The following is a 21,173-nucleotide window of genomic DNA, read 5'->3' on the forward strand; positions in this document are numbered from 1 at the left end:
TGTTTATAATCTATATGACTTGACTTTGAAAATGATGTAAAAGTTTTTTTAAAAAATATATTGAGGATCAATTAATTAGAAATTTTGAGATTCAAAGATACACCCAAACAAGTTTTGTTAATAAATTAACATAAATTAAGACAAACTTAAATTAAGACAAAGAAAAATAACAAATCCAGCTCAAGATAATACTGTTTCATCTCAAGTGTATTGATTGAAACCAAAAATGACTTAAATTTTATGGTATATTTTAATTTTAAGATATTACGAAATCAAATTTTTTAGCTTTTCTCGAATTGCTATTTGTTTTATACGTTATGGCTACGTGTTATCACACTTTTAGAAAATGTTAGGGACAATGATTTAGGGTAATAAGCTTAGATTTTGTCAAATATAAGCCATTAAGGCCAATCATGAATAACCATTTTTAAGGGGTTATTAAGCTGCCAAGAGTCTTGGCTCTTTAGAACTTACTTATTTTGTTAGGTTACACAAAATTTCCTTGAACCACTTCTTCTGTAATAAAAAAAAAAAAGAGGAGTTCCTCAATAAGGTAGGGAAGTCATCGCCATGGAAGGGTAAAGTGTAGGTGTGAATTGTGATCCATGATGCATCGATCTAGAGAAATCAATGTAAATTTTTTTGAATGGTCTCTAATAGCAGTCATGCACCAAGTTATCACTCCTAGTAAGTAATCTTCCTCAGATTGCAGGAAGGAAGCTTCTAGGAATTTTATTCTATTCATCCCCTAACAATCATTTTTGGAAGAAAGAAAATAGAAATTCAAAGAACAATAAGTCAACAAGAGTTGTGTTGAGTAATCTCACCATTGCAAACTTTGTTCACAACCTACTAATCAATTCAATTTTGGGTTCCCTTTTTACACCCTTTATTTTGTGTTGGGTTACAAAAGCAGTGTGAACACTAGGTTAATGTTTGGAGCAAACCAGAATATTATTCAGGCACAAGCTGCTAGAAAGAGGGAAGAGTATCTGAATTTAAACTATGTAAATTATCAGAAAAGGTCATGTAAATACTAGTTAATAAGTAACATTTTCCCTATTTTTGTTTTCATTACCATGCTATGTGACCATTAAGAAGCATAAAAAATGTCTTGCAAGTGGATAAATATTTAACAGAAAAAGCTAGGCATGGAGAATCAACTATCATATGAATGATCCACACATATATATGCTTCTCCCACTTGTTTTTGATGAACAAAGATGAATTTTATTAAAACAATATCAGCCCTGCATGAGCTATCAGATAGCCTAGGCATGATTTGTATATCATATTTATGCGGCCCCTACCCCTTACAAGTTACAAAATACGTAACTATCAGCCCACCTATACAGCTTTTTGGTGTTTCTAAAATCTCATAAACAGTAACATAAAAGATCATGCCCTTCTACCATGCAACATAACCACAATACAGTACCAAACTATAGCCAATGACCCCATAACCGCAAATGAAAACTCAAAGCACAAAACACAACTTCGACCATGCACTTATCCCTACTGCAGTGTGTGCATGTAGCATGTTCAATGATTTTAAGCTGAGCAGACAATAATTTGGAAAACAGTGCTTCTCCAAAGTTCAAAGTATGTATATTTAACATTTAATAAACAGAAACAATTGATAAAAATCATTCAAAGATTTAAGTTGTTCTTTTATTTATTCCTTTATCAATACTGTGTACTCAACCCATACGTACTATATGTACTAAATGAAATCAAATTATACAGTTGTACGCTGTACTCAATTCTGTGCTAATAACGTGGTAGTCGACGCCATTGAAATATGCATAGTGAGTGAGCTGTGAGAACGAGCAAGCCTTGTACGAGAGGAAGAGAAAGACCTGCAAAGGATAATACTCTGTAATGGGAAGAATTAAAATTATGTAAGAAGTCAAGTGCAAGGACCATATTCATTGGAAGGGTAAAAGTAAACGAGAAAATCATAGGCATGAGAGAATTTTAAGAAAACAGAAGCATATACAATTCCGTGGTGAAGATAAATAAGTTTTTGCTTAACCCTCACAGAAAACATCTGTTGAATGATCAAATTGGTATCCTGAATTGAAATAGCAAGTACTGGACAAGTTATTCATTATATGAATAAGCATCATAAATATATCATGAAATTAATCCTACAACACTTGTTCCAGAAAACCCAACTTCTTAGCACCCTTTATTTTTTTTTTCATTTCCTCTTAAAATCTTCAACAAATAGAGTAGTGGAAACAGCCTAAAGTATATTCTCCTCCTTACAGCACACCGCAATGATCCAAAAACCCTTGTGGCTGCTTGTTACAAAATCAGGCACCCCCATCACAAATAAATTCATATTTTTTTAACATCTCGTTGCAAACATGAAATTTGGACATACATCTATTACCTTTACATTTCATCGCAAACTTGAATTTTGGACATGCGTGTAAAATTTCAACTGCAACATTGTATGTAGATAGCTAAGAAAAGAATATGCTGGATGTATATGTATTGGGATCAATATCAATGACCATTAAAGGGTAACAAAGGCAGAACCAATTTTTGGTATGTTCTGTCAGCATTCCAAAACTTCATGAAACAATATGAAATTTCATATTCATGGTGCCAACCCTTTTGTGGAGGCTTAATACTACAACCATTGTACCTGCAGGGCCACCAACTAAGAACCATTCTTACACACAACACCACTTGCATTCAGAAAAAACATAGACGAATCCATCCAAACAAAGAAATCTCATCTATTTAATTCAAAATCACCAAGAAACATCGTATAGTCCATAAACATTAAACCAATAGGTATTGATATCAAAAAAGGGCGTAACCTGAGTCATTAGATCCTACTATACAACATAAAGAGCGTAAGTGTGCCTTACGATGAGAGCATGCGTGCAACGTGAGAGAAGCAAAGCATACCGAGAACTGCATAAAGAATTTCAATTTCTTTAATTTTTTAAGGAATTTGAAATCCTAAGATTTTAGTTTATTAAAATACTAAAATCTCAAATTCTTCTTAAATTCTTTATCCAAACCCCATATTTTACAAAGAATCAATCTTTAAAAAATTAAATTACCCTATCAAATCACCCCATCCAAACACACGAAGGTATTTAAAAATTAACTAATGCTTCATAGCACTTTTTTACTTTAACATATAGTATGAAATTTAAAATATAAATAAATCCTATATCAATTAAAATGCAACTGTGTTAAGATTAATGAATAAAGTGGCGCAGGCCGCTAGGGTCTCTGCTCGTTAGTCGTTAGATATGTCCCCAACTCCGTATTACTAAAAGTGCAAGAGCAGGAAAAAAAGAATACAAATATGCAATTGGCAGGGCCATGTATATTTAACTACTTAGAGCCGTTTTTCCCATGGCTGAAGGAATTTATATCCCGTGTAGAAGAAAAATTTGCACATGCATTCGCTTATGAAATTTACACTGCAGCTCCTTTCAAGCAGAGCTTGCAACCTACTAAGAATTTACATTTCTCACCCTCAACCCCCACACAAAGTACATCATATAGGGAAAAAAAATGGAAAGTGAAATTAAAGTGGAAAATTAAAGAAGAAAACGAAGAGGAATTACAAAATCACAATCAATCCCTATTCTCTCTCCTACTATGCCAATCCCCGCCCCCCCAAGCTTCCCTCGTCGTTTTTATATTAGATGGAAGCCAAATGTAATTGATCAGTTCAATCTTGCCCTAATCCCAGCCAAAATGTTGAAAAACATCTCATTTACAGGTTGTCATGTCAATGAGCCAGGTCTTCACTCCCAACACCAACAGAAGACTTGTCAATCATGCACACATTGTACTGTTCGTAGACTCTTCCACGATTCTCGGCCCACCATTGCTCTGCTTGCTTCTCACTGAACCGCTTCCGACTGCAATCACCAACATTAAGGTTATAAAATTGTTAATCGTGAAATAGTGTGTAGTTATCTGAATTGTCCCACCAGATACAAAACTATAAACATTAGGGTGAGAAATTAGTTTCTACTTTCAAAATTCAAATAGAGGAAATATGCAACTGTCCTAGACATGAAACATAAGAACATGCAACCAAATTGCCATTAGAATCAAAATGTGTCATTGACGTAGGAATAATTCTTGTCAAGGCACTAACACCATGTCATATTCTACTTTTTCTTCTATGGAAGTATATCATATTCTCCATTAACAAATATCACAGATGAAGTTCTGTAAGTTTGACAGAGAAACAAAGTCTACAGAGCATTGCATACCTGAAGCGAACTCTCTTAAGATCTATTATACCTCCCGGAAGGGAGGTGAGTGTGATATATACACCAGGTTCATCTTGTTCAACCCATTCAGTTTCATTACGGGATTCACTGTCCTTAGTTCTGCTCCCATTTCTATTTGTTGAATCTGGCTGACTCTGTTTAGTGTGCCCTGCACTACGGCTACTGACAGTGCTTGATCCATTTGAATGTAATTGGTAGTTTGATCCAGTTAAATCTGCCTCTGGGCTTGTAGCTTGAATATTTAACCGATCAGTGGAAGCATAGCTAACATCATTGGAACAAGGAATGGAACCAAAAGAAGAAGCAAGAGTCGGTGATTTCACAGTCCTAGCAGCTCCTACAGGTAACCTCTCAGCCATGTCCTTCAACTACTCAGCACAAGTAACAAATAAACGTTGGATCAGTTGGCCTAGTTAAGATACATCGAGTACAAATCTAGAACATACCTATATAAGCTTAAAAGATTTAAAAAAAAAAGTCCACTAAGTTTGGCATAAAATTGATATCGGGCTTGACTTTAAGTGTAACATTTCATGGCTTTGCTATTTATTTTCAGGGTCAATTAGTAATTAAGACAACCTTGACTATAATGCTATAGCTAAGAAAAATTTCTTGGACATAACAGTTGATTTGTTTCAAAAAGAAAAAGAAAAGGCCCCCACCCATGACATGTAAAGTTTTTTGCTCTTTTTTGCTTTCTTCATGATTAAGAGTTTTGGCTATAATAGTCTAATTTGTTAAAGTAGTTTAAGGGATTAAAGTTTCTACCTGGGCAGTAAGTGACTTTATTACTTCCTTTGCTGCTTTACATTTGGCAGTTTCTTCCCCGGCAATTGCTATTGCATCTTTTAGCTGTTTAGCTGTTCTTTCCAACTCAACTTCTTGAAGTTGGGCCTTCCGAGTCAGGTTTTCCACCTACAAGGGAAAAAAGCTACTTAGGAAAAAAATGAATTGTTAACAGGATAAGCTCTTTAAAATTGATGCATTGAACCCTCCAAAACACAATGGTAAAGAAAAAAGTGCAGTCAAAATAAAAATTTACTCACTGTTATTGTTAATATTTTATTATGAGATAGAAGTATAAATCACAAACCCTGACTACCTTCAACAGTGACTTGCCACATGTTCTGCATTGCAATAATATATTAAAATTTACATGGAAATAGCTCATTTCTAGCACACATATGGTAACTTTATGATGACCTGGATATTAATTTGTAATTCATCTCTAGATTATTATCATACAATACAGCAAATAATTGAGCAACTCACTGACTTGCAATGAATATGCATCTTGCTATCTACATCCAAGCAGAATAGAATAAACTAGCATAATAAGCATATGACTCCCTTCTTGCCTTCATTTCCAATGTGTCTATAGCTCATTTCATCAGACATAATAATTCACATAAATTAACGTCATAAAAAATAACCAGTTGTAATAAAAAAATATGATACCATACGAGTCCATTTTGTTAAATTTCTATTCTAACCATTTACAGCAAGAAAGTGAATACTGTTGACGAATGCATAAAGTAAGATACCTGTGATCTTAATTTAATAACCTCCTGACTGAGGCTATCGTTAGTCCTCTTAGCATCATCCACAACTATCTTTGGGGATGCAAGACCTCCAAGTGTTGGGGTTGGTGTAGTTGAACGAGGTGGACTAGGCCGTCTAGATATTGGGGATGTTGCTCGGGAAACAATTCTAGATCCAGGAACAGAAGCAGAGAAAAATTTCTTCGACGATCCAAAAACAGGATTAAAAGATTTAGAAATATTCAATGCTCCCCATTGTGAACCCCCATTTGGAACAGGGGAGACACGGCTGCTGTTGAATTCCAATTTCTTGTTTTTCTTCGAAGATCTGCTTTCCACTTGTTTGAAGGATTCCATTGAAGAAAACCTGGCAAGTTGATTACGAGATCTGGAATCCAATTTATCATCCTTATCAATTAACTCCAGAGGCCCCTGATTGACACTTCCTCTTCTGCTCACAGAAGAATGAGATGAAGCATCAGTTTCTACAGTTTTCCTAAGTTTATTAAGACAATTATCACAGACACGATAAGGTTTGTTGGGGTTTGGTGCCATTGAAGCCTTGAGAGACTTCTTACTGCTACATGAATGACAAAAAACAAGTCCACAATTATAACAATTGTGGCGTTTTCTTTTGAAATTAAATGGCATGCGACAGCCTGAACACATAGACTGGTCAACACCAGATACCCACTTATGCAAACAAATAGCTGCAGTGAAAGTAGTTCCGCAAGCAATACTTTTGACATCTTTGTCTTTCAGAGCTTCTACTAATGTTGGGGTATTTCTATCGTCTGTATCGCCATGGCCTAAACGGCCATTTGCACCCTTACCCCAAGTGTAAACTTCAGTCCTTGAAGTTAAAACAGCAACATGATATGCACCACAAGCTATCTCCTCCACAAAACTCTCTGACAATTTCCCTTCAACAAGGATTGGTAGCTTCCCATCAGCTTGAGGATTTCCTAACTGGCCATAGACAGGACTACCCATTGTATAGACATGGCCAGATGTAGTAAGTGCAACAGTGAGACTATGTCCACAAGCAACTTGACAAAAATTGTGTTCAACAAAGGCAACACAGGTTGGAACAAGTTTTGCTTCCTTATCAACATGCCCAAGTCGACCTTTGTCTCCATCACCCCAAGTAAACAGGTCCACAGAAGAGCAGTTGCTGGAACTTGAATTTCCAACCATGACTTCCACAACTGCAGCAGTATGCCAAACACCACATGCAGCCCGCACAGTACGAAGACCCTTGAGAGACTCTACTTCCCTTGGTAATGAAACACTTTTTCGGTCCCCATGACCTAAAGCACCAAATGTACCATCACCAAAAGTAAATAATTGACCAGCAGATGTTACAACAGCAGTGTGCCAAGGTCCACAAGAAATATATGACACGTGTATGCCTTCCAAGGGGCCGTTTACTCTTTTTGGTACCCAGTGGCTCACTTGATTTCCATGTCCTAGAAGGCCATAATTGTATGTTCCATTACCCCATGTATAAAGATCACCAGAAAGTGTAACAGCACATGAATGATATTCCCCACAAGCTACAAGTTCAATATTTGTATTACTTAGAGCTTCTATAAGCTTTGGATGGAGAACATCAGAGTCAACACCGTGCCCAAGTCTCCCGCCTGATTCTTCCCCCCAGGAGAAAACTTCACCTTGTTTGGTCACTAGGGCCGCATGTCGTCCACCACAAGCTATATTCTGTACATCAAGAACTACTGCAGATTCCAAAGCTTTGGGAAATAGAGAATCCATTTTTGCACCCAAACAACTCCCAACTCGGTGATTCCCACCACCCAAAACACCATCACCTGTGCCTTCCCCCCAAATGAAAACATCCCCTAGAGCATCACCATCATCACGACCAGAACCTTGGCTAGATGTGCTAACAGCACTTGATAGACTAACTCTAAAAGCATCCATACCCATTGTCTTCATGTGACCATGCATACTGTCTGATCCTCCAGATGACACAGAATGTACTGAAGCACTGGCAGAATCTGGAGGGAAGAAACCCTTCTGAGGGACAGCATACAAAACCACATCTAATGCTTTATCCAAACCATTCTTAGGGGGGCTCTCGTATGGACTATGAAGGCGAAGGTGATCCCCACAGTCCTGAATAGGAAAAATAAATATTATCTTAACAAACAAATTCAACTGCAATGGAGAGAAAAAGGGAGAAAATAGAAGGACATAAAGAATAAGTTTATACCTTTTGCAGGCTTTCATTACTGCCAAAGGGAGAATTCAAGGGAGAACTTCTTCTTGTGTATGTCCGAGGACTATTAGCCTCAGATGGAATACCATCACTTCTTGACTCTGTTCTCCACTTCCGGTGATGGCTTCGAGAAATTAATGCTTTCAAACCACTGAACCAAACTTCAGCTTCATCTTTATCCTTGCATATCTAGTAGAAAAAGAATCAGACCACCAGATTGTGTTAAACTTCTGCATACAAATACATTGATACTGTTCACAATATCAATAACATCTGTACAAGCAAAGCAATGGGCCAACTGCAGCTAAAAAATCCAAAGAAGAATGAAGAAAATTCATACCAAGTCCAGTGACCTATCATTGTAGATAAGAGAAAATGACTGGTATTCTTTCTCAGGTCGTGGATATCTTTGAAAGATAGGCTGAAAAAAGTAGGAGCCATGTTTTATCAATCATAACAGAGAACCTTATCACTTAAAATGAATTCACTGTAGATGCTGAAAGTCAAGAAAGCATGCATAATGGCTTTTTAGATAAATGTCAACTTATTAGACTAGGACACTGAAACAGCACACAACATCATGTTTCTCAAAGCAAAACATAATCAAATAGTTACCACAAACAAGCATATTGTAAACTATTCATAATACTAAAGAAACAAATCCTTTTACTGTAGATGGATAATGAAATAAATGATGTTTACATATCTTGACTTCCAGCACACGGTGGTCACACTCACATCACAAGTGCATATAGAGAAAGGTGACACAAACTGTATTAGTCATACAAACATCAAATTTAACAGAACTGTCATAACTAATTATCTCAACATGATAAGGCACTGTTGGCTAAATCTGAAGAAGCAAAACAGTATCGTGACTTTGCACTGTCAATCTAAAACTTACTGTGCGTTGCCCAGATATAATTCTAGAGACATGACTCAGTTTAAGGTGCTTCTCTTCTTTCCCTGAGAACCATATCAAAACAGATTCATCCTGAAAAAGAAGAGAAACCAAATCTTATTTTTTGGCAACTGGAAAACATCTAAAAACAAACTTTATATGAAAATAATAAAAATAAACCAGAAGCAAGATTAGGGAAACAATAAGATAATCAAATGGCTTTCAAACCATGAAATGACATGAAACTGATTCCATAAATGGCATGCATAATCATAACCAAATACAAAAGTGTTTGATATGGTGTGGTGGTCAATAATAAGGTAGCATGCATGCTTACCTTCAAATATACATTCTAGATATGTGGATTAGAAGAATGCTTGCTTTAACAAGATTTGGCAAGTTTTTCAGAGGCAAGTTTCCCATTTTTTAATATTCGCACAATGGGTGTCTTAAGCAGATTAAATCATTCTCAGGTGGGAGAGTTGTATCCAACCATACACTAGTAAATTTTCCCTGTAAACTAGTCAGGGCTTCCCACTTACAATGGTTTACTAAAAGCAAAATCAAGTTTTCACATTTTCAATTTGTTGCTGAAAATTCATGTTAAGCTCAATGCCATAATTATCGTGACTTTATCACATTTTCAATATGTTGTTACTGCAAACACTTTTGAAAACCTAATCTTAAGGCAAACCTAATTGATGTTAAGCAATTGATTAATCTCTCTGTAATATTTGTAATTTTTCTAGTAGACCATGAAGATTTTAGATCTCTTAATTTTCACAGTTTAATTGTTTGGCAAGTACTTCACATTTTTGCTCCTCTCTTCCACACTATGTCATTCAACTTCAAGGTCCCCTACCCTACTATCCATTAAAAGAAATATTTTCACCACTATTTAAGAATAAATGAATACAAAATAAAATGTAGAAAGATCAAGGGTTTGAGCTTGGTTTTGAAACTATATGGGGACAAAGTTATTAATGCCAAATACAAGTATTTAAAACACACACACACTTTAACAAGGATTAATTTGAATCTACAGATAAAGAGTACAAAACTCACATTGGAAAGACGAAAGGGGCAAAACTTGGGTGTTCCCCTTCTTCCATACTTGAGCAAGCAGGCCCCTTTCTTTAAAGCAGTAATGGCCTGTCAATAAGATCAATAAAAGACTTCAGCCAGCATATATAACACATCTGAAGATAAAAGAAAACTTATAACATATTATAGGAATCAATAAATAAGCACAGTTCATGGATAACATTCAACTGGCAAGCACCAAGAGCAGCTACTAAAGTCTAAAAATTCAACAACATACTGTCAATTAGTCAATATAATAGTAACAGTATAATGCATTTGCCTTGTATTCCTGTGGCAAAACATGGTATTTGACACCCAAACAATCCATAAAAGAGAACGATAATTAAATAGAAAGATCTCCAAATGGTCAAATTAGTGAAACATAAATTCAAGAAAAAATTAATCTAATATTCACATAGTCAAATATCTAAAATGTTTAGTCCACTAAAAAAGCATCCAAATTTTCTAACAACACTCAGAAGTCACAACACATACTTAACTACGTATAAACAAACTCATTAAGTAAATTTTAATTAAAAGAAAATTTCCTAAGCAACAGCTCACAATCACCAAGATTTTTCACTGCCAATCATAAACTAGCTTGACCTGGTGATAATACAATTCTAGCTGGCAGTCAAACTAACGAACCAAATTCATTGCAACTAGACTTCCATCAACATCTCCAAAATTTTAAGCTCCAAGCAAAATTAAGCCAATACCTATTCCCAATGCCCCCAACAACAGCAAATAAGAACATTACCACCACTGTACAGCGCATGCACACCAATCAGATACACAAAATCTAAAAGCAAACAGTACTCCAGCATGAAATTCGAAGCAATACAGAGAAAAAGCTTCCAAAGAAATGGATAAAACAAAGATAGATAGATAGATATACACCTGCTCAATGTCTCTTTCCACAGGACCGGTTCTGCTAAGATCCGAAGCCATTCTACTAGTCCGCGACATCACGCAAAAAAAAAAAAAAAAAAAAAAACACGAATAGCACTAATTAGAAACTTTCACTCTCCTCAAATCTAAACACTAATCTTTCACATTCATCCGTTCTCATACCCGAACCCTTCCATTCATCAATTCGCACACTCAAACCCTCGCTCCAACAGCTCCGAGCCTTCTCCGGCGCGCGAATCCACCATAATTATACCTCCGTTGCGCACTCACCGAACTAGAGCGCTGCCCGCTGCTTCATGCGGCGCGGGAACTGCTCGAGCGTGCTCCGAAGCAGCGATTGGCACCGGCTCGAGGTGCTAGGTTGCGGCGGAAGGAAGCGATCGAGGTTACGGCGGCGATGCTCCGCGGATTCCGGTGATCGAGGGGTCGGCGAGCTCGCGGCGGCACGGCGAGGAAGTGCCGGAGAAACGGAATGGGAGAATCTAGGGAAGTATGATCTGGAAAATCAGTTGCAGAGGGGAGAGAGGAACGGAGCTAGAGAGAGAAAGTGAGGTTTTAGAGAGAGAAAGCGGAGTGAAATTATATAAAAATAAAAACATGAAAAAAGAAACACAGTGTCGTCTCTATGGCTGAGGAGTGAGTGAGTGAGTGAGTGTGTGAGAGAGAGCTCAAAACAGAAGCAACCTAAATTCTTTTTTATTTTTTTTTTTAAATTAAGAAAAGTGAAACGGACACAGGTATCGCCCTAATTGTCGTCGAAATTTACGAGTTTGCCACTACGCTACGCTTTTATTTATTTATTTGGTTTTTATCTGATTAAACTAAAATTCCTTTGGTTGATTAGAATGTAAAAAACACAGGCATAAGGAAAAAAGTTTATAAAGAAACGGACAGATTTGAGTGATAAATAAATATTTTTAAAAAGGATAAACTTGTCATGGTTGACTTGAGTCAATACTATGAGTATTATTATTTATTACTGGTAAAATTATTTAAAAAATGAAGAACAAAAAAAAGGTAGCTTTAGAATTATTTACATTGTAGTGCCGAAAATGCCGGAATCGCTTTGTCCTGGTTGGGTGGCGGTGACTAAAGATGAGATTATTTCTGGATTATTCCTTTCTTCTATATATGGAGTAGACTGTAATATTAAAATGATTTTATTTTTTATATTTTCTAAGAGATGCCAATAATATTTTTAAAGTTAAAAATATTTTAATTATAAAAGATGTATAATTAATTAAAATAGATTAAAATAATTTAAGAAGAAAATAAGAACTACAAAATTAAAGAATTTTATTTTTAGAATATAAATTATTGAAATTGGATTAAAAAATTGCCTTAAAATATGAATATTTACGTTTGTTTTCCTTTAAGTTAGCAACAATTACTTTTGCACCTCTTCATTAAAAAAAATTATACTTACCTCTCTTGCACTCTCCTAAATTTATTATTCATCTGTCCCGGTTATACTTGCTATAAGAGGAAAAAAAATCTAATATATATTAATTATAAAAAAAAGATTGAATTTTATGAGAAAATGTCTTGTGATAATCTCATATTTATTTCTTTTTAAAATATTAAATAATATTATTTAATTTAATTATTAATTCAAAATCAATATTATTTTACTACGTAAATAGATTCTATTTTATTATTCATTCTATTAGAGATATATATTATTGTTCTATTAAATGCACACAATTCTGTTTTTATAATTTTTATTCTTTTATTCTTAATCAATTATTGCATTCATCTTTTAGTATTTTTTTAATAACAATTCTAATATTATTTAATAATATGCTAAAAAAATGATCGATCAATTTATTTCATTCCTTCTTAGTATTTTTTTAAAAATTTTAGGCAACATGTATTAAGTTATATCATTTTTGTAGAGGAAGTATAATTCATTTTTGCATCGTGTAATTAAAAATTATAAGAATGAAATATAGAAAGAAAATATTAAATTTGTAAATCATATTTAAACATTAATTCATATAAAAATATTCAAATGTTAAAGAACATTTGAAGTTTCAATAATAACATTTACTCATTTGGAATAAAACTTTAATTTAAATCAATTTTTTCGCTTATTTATTCAATTAAATAATATTTTTATATTTTAAATTAACTTATTTGATTAATTTACATTTTCTCAATTAATAACACACACATATATAAAGAAGGTTTTATTCTTTGGGATCATGTTATGTGTTATTCCATATTCATTCTCTCCAAATAATTTAATTAATGTAAATTTTATATTTATTTTATTTTCAATAGAGTCAATTAAATCAATTATAATACATAAGAATTGTATAATTTGGTATTTTCAAATTTTATACTTATTATATTTTTAATTTTATATAATAGCTTTTAAAATGGTATAAATTGATATGATATATTTTTTGTTAATCAAAATTAACATGTAAAAGAAAATATCTTATTATAGGTATGTTTTAAAATATATCAATTGTTTTAAAAGTAATTTTTACGTGAATACAATTAATAAAGAGTCATTTTTTTATGTTTCTTTTTAATTTGCAACAGGTACAATTTAAATCAATTTATATAGGTATATTTTACTATTATGAAACATATGTTTGTCCAATTTTAATTGATTATCCAATAAATAAATTTAAATCACATTAATTTATTCAATATATTTATTGAATATTATATATTATATTTTAAAAGTTTTAAATTCATCACAAGTGTGTTTATAAAATATATTAAATATTTATTATCATATCTACTAATATATATTTACTAAAATTTAAACTAAATAAAATATATGAAAATTCAAATAATATAAAAAATTACTCCCATAAATTATAAGGTGAGAATTTAGTATGCCACACACGTGAAACTAAATTATTTGTCTCAAAATAATTATCATTTTAATTTTTTAAAATAATATTTATTATTAGTTTATCACTTATATATCTTATAATATTAATGGTGAACAATAAAATTTATAAAAAAAATTAACAATGATATAAGATTAATTTTATAATTTTTTTTTGTTTTTTCTATCTATTATACTTTTTCTTTGTACATGTAAAATAAGTTATGACAGATTATTATTTTGGGAGGGAGGAAATATTCTTTTACACATTATGTGCATAATCTACATGAAAATAGAGAAAGTATTAATGTTTTTTTTTAAAAAAATAATAGACGTCATGTATAAAAAATATAAGTATAATTTTTAATTGTAAAATACATATACGTTAATACGTGTAACTAATGCTAGTTTCAAGAAAAGTGTAAAAAATTGCTAGTTTCTTGAAAAGTTGATATAGCTATTTATTAAAAATAAAATTTAAAAATAATCGTGTTGGTGAATTAAATACTTCTGACTAAAATAAGAAAAACCATTATTACTATTCATGTCACCGGTGTTCATCTATCATCTGAAGAACATTTTTAGTTTTTATTATGAAATCCTCTGAAGTCTGAAGCATGTACAATGAACCGGTAACACATTAATTAACACTTAATACATCATCATCTATCTGAGATAGTGAGATGCAACTATCAATTCGAAAACCCACGTCTCACTTTTGGTGTGACAGATGAAAATTACTTAAATTAATGAAATTTAAAAAAAAAAATGTAAAGATGTTACATTTTTTAAATACTTTTCATCCTTATGGTGATGGTGCTCTAAAATTTCTCTACAACCAATCAATTTGTCCGCATCTTGACTAATTCACTTCCTTTTTTTTTAATTGACTAATTTACTTCTTGATTTGGATAAAAAGGTCCCCCTCCATAGATTAAAAATAAATGACCATCATTTTTTACTAAATTCTTATTATTATAAAATTAAAAAATAGTAAATGATAAAAAAAAGTTTAAATATGTACTCTTTTGAATGTAGTTATTTCTAGTTAAAATTCTTTCCTGTCTTTACATTCCTACTTTTCTTTTCGGCACAAAACATTCCTACTTTCTTTATCATTTAGCAGGCATATAAGACCCTTAATCAGTGATTCGAATTATTTTATTCCCTTCTCAACGTCCACTGACCAGTGACCACTATAAAAAAATGTGGCATTTTATTACAGTTATTTATTCACGGTTAAAGTAATAAATAATGACTAACAGCCCGGGTGAATCCCTTTTTTTTTTAAATCTCTCATTGTCTCACTAATTATGTTTGGGCTCTACAAACTCATTTGTTAATTTTTCAAAATCACTTAATTTCGCTCAAACTTCATCCTAATTTATCATGAATATTTACCTAGACTTGGGTCTATATTAGTGACAATTATCATATGAAGACTTCATTTTGTTAGGACGTTAGTAGCTTCCTTAATCAACCCATTATTGTTAGAGTCTTATTTTGGACTTATGCCATTACTTAAATTACCTAGACTTGGGTATGTTAGTAGTTTTTTTTTCTTCATCTTTTCCTCTTGTAACTATTCCACCATTGCACCACTCATCACAGACCAACCTTGTAAGGTAGTCTTTACTAATTCACACAAGATTCCACAAGTTTCATGTTGCATATACTCAAGTTAGGGCACAAGTTAATGAGGCTCTTGGTTACTGGACTCTCTCCATTTAATTGTCATTAGCAATACAATGTTTGTATAGCTTTTCCGCAATCCAATTTTCACATTTTATTATGCTTCCATGTTGTTTGTCGTAACTATGAGAATCACTTTTGATTTCTTTTTGTCAACGCATTGAGATGTTTCAATATGTTATTGTTTTTGCTTATGTGGATATATTGAGAAACAATTCCTAAGGTTGACCTATACTAAGAATTTCTAAACTTATATTTTTAACTCCCTCCAAAAAATATTCCCGCTTTAATAAAATAAATAAATTGTGTATAATAAAATAATTTTATTTCTTTTTACTTTATTACATTTTATTGTATTTTTTATTTGTTAAAAAAATAAAAAGATTAAGATGCTAAAAATATGAAAGTTTAAAAACGTATAGATGAAATAAGTGAAGTTAATAAAACACGTAAAAAATATTTTTAAAAAATATAGTTATAATTTTAGAGAAATATCAGTAAAACACTCTCTAAACATAGTTGTTTTAGAGATCATAGTCATTAATTGGTTCCTTGGTTTTCTAGTCAGAACCTAAACTACACTTAAAATATTGCTTGGCATAACTAGGTATCAATCTTAAACTTAGTACCCCCCCCCCCCCCCCCTCTTATACTTAAAAATATCAACATTACTCTTCATCTAACATTACAAGAAATTTATGATTTAACATTAGTCAAGTGTAACTCTAAATTGCAAAAGTCGACGCAAAATCACACTTGGCGTCAAATTTTGCATCGATTTTTCAACAAATTAAACGTTACAAAGCTCAAAGCAAAGTAGTTGTGTGTTTTCATCATTGTTGACGTTAGGTGTAGTGACCACATGGCAAACTCTAAAGTAACATTATTAAAGTATGTATTCAGTTTGTCATTAGTTGTGTCGACAATTAGTAGTTAATGCTAGTTTTATCGATATATGACTGACGCTACATATGCATACCACGCAAATCACCCACCTAACTCAAACCTTTCTCCCAACTTGATAACCCTCATTAACCATTTATGAATTTCCACTTTTAGGAGTAAAAGTCATGCAAGTCGTGGTCGATGAAAATGAAAATAATCAACCTCTTGAGCAATTCTTATTTTTTGTTGATAATCCAAAAACACAAATCACTATAAATATTGTTAAGATAACATGTGCAAGAGCTATTTTAATCTTTCTATGTTGAGTATTACAATAGAGAAAACATTGATTTCAAAAAGAAAGGTTGGTCTAATAGGGAATACAAACTTTAACAAATCAAGAAAAATCTCTGATGACAGTCATTCCTCGTAAAATGATTCATTTATGGAGAATTTGTTCTTGTTCTATTTATTTTATTACAATAAATTGTTACTTCAATCAAGCAATTATGTCTATACAAAAATATTTCAGAGTTTAGACACTCTCATTCTAATTAATTGTTTGAATCTTATAAGAAATTCAACAAACCTTTCAAATATTTCGTTTGTCTTTGAAATAATTCACGACCCTTGAGCATGTGATTAAAAGTACGTACAATTTCTAAGTTTTTGTATATGAAAATATATCTCTAAGGAGAGATTAATTGGCTCCTTTAAGAGAATAGTGTCTCATTATGAATAGATATACCATGTTTACCAAAATAGTTTAAATTTCGGATAAATTGAAACTATTTTAATTTTTTTAAAATCCATCTTAAAATTAGCTTTAGGTTTCTTTAGAGACGACACTATCGTTAATGTGTTAATACATCAGATTTAACAGAATCATCTACTAAGCTGTCTCGAGCACACTGCAGGCTGCAGCTATGGCAATATATAATTAGGCACTGAAAGCGCAGTGAGCGGGTTCTTATCATAAGCCTCACTCACCCTGTTTGTTTTATTTTTTCAAATTAATTAATTAATTTTGTGGGTTGCTTTCACCCTAGCTTGTTTCATGAGGTTGATGTGTGTGAAGTTATAAAACTCCACACACAATCAAATAAAGTGATGTAACAAAATAAAAAAGATCTAGCAAATGGGGACATGCAAAAACCCACCAATTCCATTGGGAGAGTGTGTGTAAAAAACTAACTTCAAATTAATAATCAATCCATGCATGTGCACCATGGCTGGAGTTCACAAACACCCATGATACCCTTTGGCCATGGCACTTGTCTTTCCAACCCTTGTTAGTGATTGAGACCAACACCACTGTCCAGTGTGGTACACTTTTTTGGAAAAGTTGGCCCTTAGCCACAAGTCATAGAAATTCATGGTCCCCTATTCTTTTCCTCAAGTGGTCCTAATTGCCCTACACTTTCTAAGTTCTCTTAGTCCCACATTCACAGAATTTACACTGTAGCTAGGGTGATGGAACACATGCACCCTTTACCACATGATATCAAAAGCCTTTCATTTGCTCTCGATCGAATCCCCCCTTGGAATTCATAATAGTTACGTTACTTTCATATCATGTGGGAAAAGGATATTATGTATAGAATTTGCAATGTTTTTTAAAAGTATGCATGATGATAAAATTCAATATATAGTTTAAAATTTATCTTTGTTTCTCCTGCTGTATTGAATTGGCTGGAGATAAATTAAATTGACACATGATTACATGAGCATGTAAGTTCACGCACAAAAAAGATTGTACTTCCAAGAGTCCTTTTCTCAAATTCATGTCCTCTGTAAAATTTATATATCCATGAATCACTACCTATGCTAAATTTGATATGCATGTTTATTGATTTTGGTTCGAATATTCACACGTTAGGTCACAAACAGTAGTATGTTAAACATAATAATAGCTCTGGATTGATCCAACATCTTTAATTTAAGGATCGGTTATGAGAAATTGATAATGAGTTGAAACTTGCGCATCAAAAATAAAATTTATCTAGAATATTCTAGCATGTTAGTGACACTAAAATTCTTGTGCGTTTTAAACGAGTCTTTTATTTGCCAAAATAATAATAGAGATTTGAATGTGAGAGTACGTGTTTATTGTAAGTAAACACCCCCACACACTTTTGTCACTTGAATTTGTCAAAAGAAGAGTAATACTATCGTTTGTAGAGGAATATATATGACTTATTGTAGGGGTTTGAATTTATTAACATATAATTGTTATGAATGTAATGGTTAATGTAACATAAGCTAATTAATTATCATGTTATTAGTTAATTTAAACCTTAATCATAGAAATTTGCAGTACATATTTTGCAAAACCGTTACATGTCAATTTAACCTAATACTAATTAAACCTAGTTTAGATTTGATTTAGATCGGTTTGCATTGATTCAATTGTATAATTAATCTAATAATTCATTTCCTAACTAATTTACCAATTTAGTTGTTGAATCAAATAGTACGACTTGATTTTGACAACGCTACTCACTACTTATACATAATACATTTGCTCCTGAAGAATATTCAGAATGCTTAACCAAGAAAGGAAAAATAAAGATAAAGCAACACTATTGAGATTTACAATAATAAAACTCAATATTTGACATTTTTGTAAAATGAAGTTAATTAAATTAAGTTCAGATAAAAGCAAAGCTGAAGATAATTAAACCATAACAAAATTTATTAGCATATAATTATATAAGTTAAGCTATATTTTCATGACATGGTGCTATTAACCAAGGAAGGACATTAATATCTAATTATTTGAAATATGGGGTAATGTAGAGATAGATATTCTTCAAATTGAAGTAACGTTTCAGCTCGCAATTATTTTGTGAAGTCGACCAAACCTTTTAAAAGCTTATTTGTCTATTTTGACCTATATGGGAGAGAGAACCTATCATTCACCCAATGTTTGCATTAGTGCTCTTCTTTTAAGCATGACTATTGTGAGGGGTTACTCTTTCAATCCATTCTGCGTGGCTAACTGTGGTCCTTGCCCTACAATTATTAAAGAGAAACTATCTTTTGGCGTAATTTCATGTTTTCGGCTCAGATTCATAGTATGGTGTTACATACATGCATAATTAATCCCCATTTCCCTATGGAGGATCTGCGCCATATGATGTTAAAATTCATATTAAAGCTAGATTTTCTTTGTTATGAGTATGGGAAGTTGTTGACTTGAATCTACTCTGGGGCATATCCATGATACCTTTCAGTTTTTGAAACTGTATGTTGGATATTAATTTTACGAAAATTTAATATTTGTTTGTAAATTTAATTAGTTTGATGATTGTAAGAAATTACATAAATGTACAAATTGTTGAGTCCTTAACTAATTAGATAGTAACACCCAATAGAAAGAGTATGAAACACCTTTTCATAAAAAATAATGTATGATTTAGCCATTTGCATTCACACGTATACGTACACGATAAATTATAAAGTTTTACCAAAACGCTACCCTATAAAAAGAATCCGACACAAGATTTTAGCCTTTCGTACCCTTCTTTGATTTTCAAAACAATCCTGTTTTTGGATGCATTAAAAAACATCTAAATATCTAATATGTAAGAAAGGTAGGGCATACAATTTATCAACTGAATTTAAGAGCATCGCAAGTTAGATTTAGAAAGTTTAATACCCTACACTAATTAAACTTTTGATGAGCGAAAACCGTAGAAAAGAAAAGTAGAAAACACATGTTTATTTGTTAAGATTGATGAAAGCCCTCCTGGTCACATGCTTACTTAGGTATCCAATTCTGCGCCTATTGATTAATTTAGTTCATCCTTATCTTATTTTTATGACTAAAATAAAGAACAGGGTACGAACTACTGCATACATCATTTAACAGTTTCCTAGTCAGGTATTCATTGTACTAGGATTTGGTGATTTGGTGGTTGATGGAAAGAAAATCCAAAAGGTAAGAACCAATTCACACAAAACAACATACACGTTTGTACATTTTACATAATAAAATAGCATTCCGCATGCACCACATCACCCACCGTCCCACACCCGCATAACCACAACCAGTCTTGTTGCCTTGGGCCACTACCCTAACAAAAGGTGGGCTTTGCTACGGACAATTCGTAAGTGGCCCAAACGATTTTTTTTTCAAAAATATGTTTTACTAATTAATCTAAAATTAATGACCCAAGTAGGAATCAAACCTGTGACTTTCGCATTATTAACACGACACTCTAACCAATTGAGCTAATAGACCAATTACGTTATAAAATAATTAATGTCGTTATATATAACACTAAAATCATTTTATAACATTACTGACCTATTAGCTTAGTTGGTTAGAGCGTCATACTAATAATGCGAAAGTCACAGGTTTCATTCCTGCTTGGGCCAAAAGGTTGGTAGGTCTTTCCGAATTGTGTTTTTTTATATGATAGACCAAAAACACAACTTAATTAATGAATGAAAGGTCCAAATTCAAAATCAATAGCAAAAGGATGTCCCAACTTGAGATTGAATGGTTAGATTTAGATGTTGCTATGCGCACCATGCAAATTGCTTGTACACCCAGCATAACTTACATAATTTTCATTTTGCCCTTTTGTAAAACTGATACGGATTGGGCAATCCGTAAACCTCATACGGATTGACGCTCTAATCAATTGAGCTAATAGTCTAATTATGTTATAAAATAATTAATGTCGCTATATGTAACACTGACATTTTTAATGTATATTTAATGCACATGTTTCTATTTATATGCATAATAAGGTCAAAATTAGATCAAAATTAATTGTAATAA

The 21,173-nt window shown here is 32.5% G+C and overlaps 1 protein-coding gene across 3 annotated transcripts; it reads right to left on the reverse strand.

Annotated features, from left to right (window-relative positions):
* Window positions 1–3,333: 3,333 nt before the first annotated feature.
* Window positions 3,334–11,623, reverse strand: LOC114384432 (PH, RCC1 and FYVE domains-containing protein 1-like). 3 transcript variants are annotated; one of them, XM_028344100.1, is made up of 10 exons: window positions 11,119–11,623; window positions 10,945–10,996; window positions 10,027–10,113; window positions 8,965–9,054; window positions 8,401–8,481; window positions 8,055–8,249; window positions 5,825–7,957; window positions 5,049–5,195; window positions 4,260–4,648; window positions 3,334–3,899 (listed from the first exon to the last, which is right to left on the reverse strand). In XM_028344100.1, the coding sequence occupies exons 1-10, from the start codon at window positions 11,130–11,132 to the stop codon at window positions 3,767–3,769; spliced, it is 3,321 nt and encodes a 1,106-aa protein (XP_028199901.1). In that variant the 5' UTR covers window positions 11,133–11,623; the 3' UTR covers window positions 3,334–3,766. The 3 variants fall into 3 exon arrangements, with proteins under 3 accessions (XP_028199901.1, XP_028199899.1, XP_028199900.1); XM_028344098.1 differs by having other exon boundaries at window positions 10,945–10,999; XM_028344099.1 differs by lacking the exon at window positions 11,119–11,623 and having other exon boundaries at window positions 10,945–11,013.
* Window positions 11,624–21,173: the final 9,550 nt, after the last annotated feature.

The sequence above is a fragment of the Glycine soja genome, chromosome 14 (assembly GCF_004193775.1).
Source record: "Glycine soja cultivar W05 chromosome 14, ASM419377v2, whole genome shotgun sequence".
Lineage (NCBI taxonomy): Eukaryota > Viridiplantae > Streptophyta > Magnoliopsida > Fabales > Fabaceae > Glycine > Glycine soja.

Excerpts from the sequence above, each read along its gene's own strand:
- LOC114384432 (XM_028344098.1), bottom strand. Across the intron at positions 8,482-8,964 it reads TTATATCTGGGCAACGCACA|CCTATCTTTCAAAGATATCC; the intron begins GTAAGTTTTAGA and ends TACTTTTTTCAG. Across the intron at positions 7,958-8,054 it reads GTAATGAAAGCCTGCAAAAG|GACTGTGGGGATCACCTTCG; the intron begins GTATAAACTTAT and ends TTTCCTATTCAG.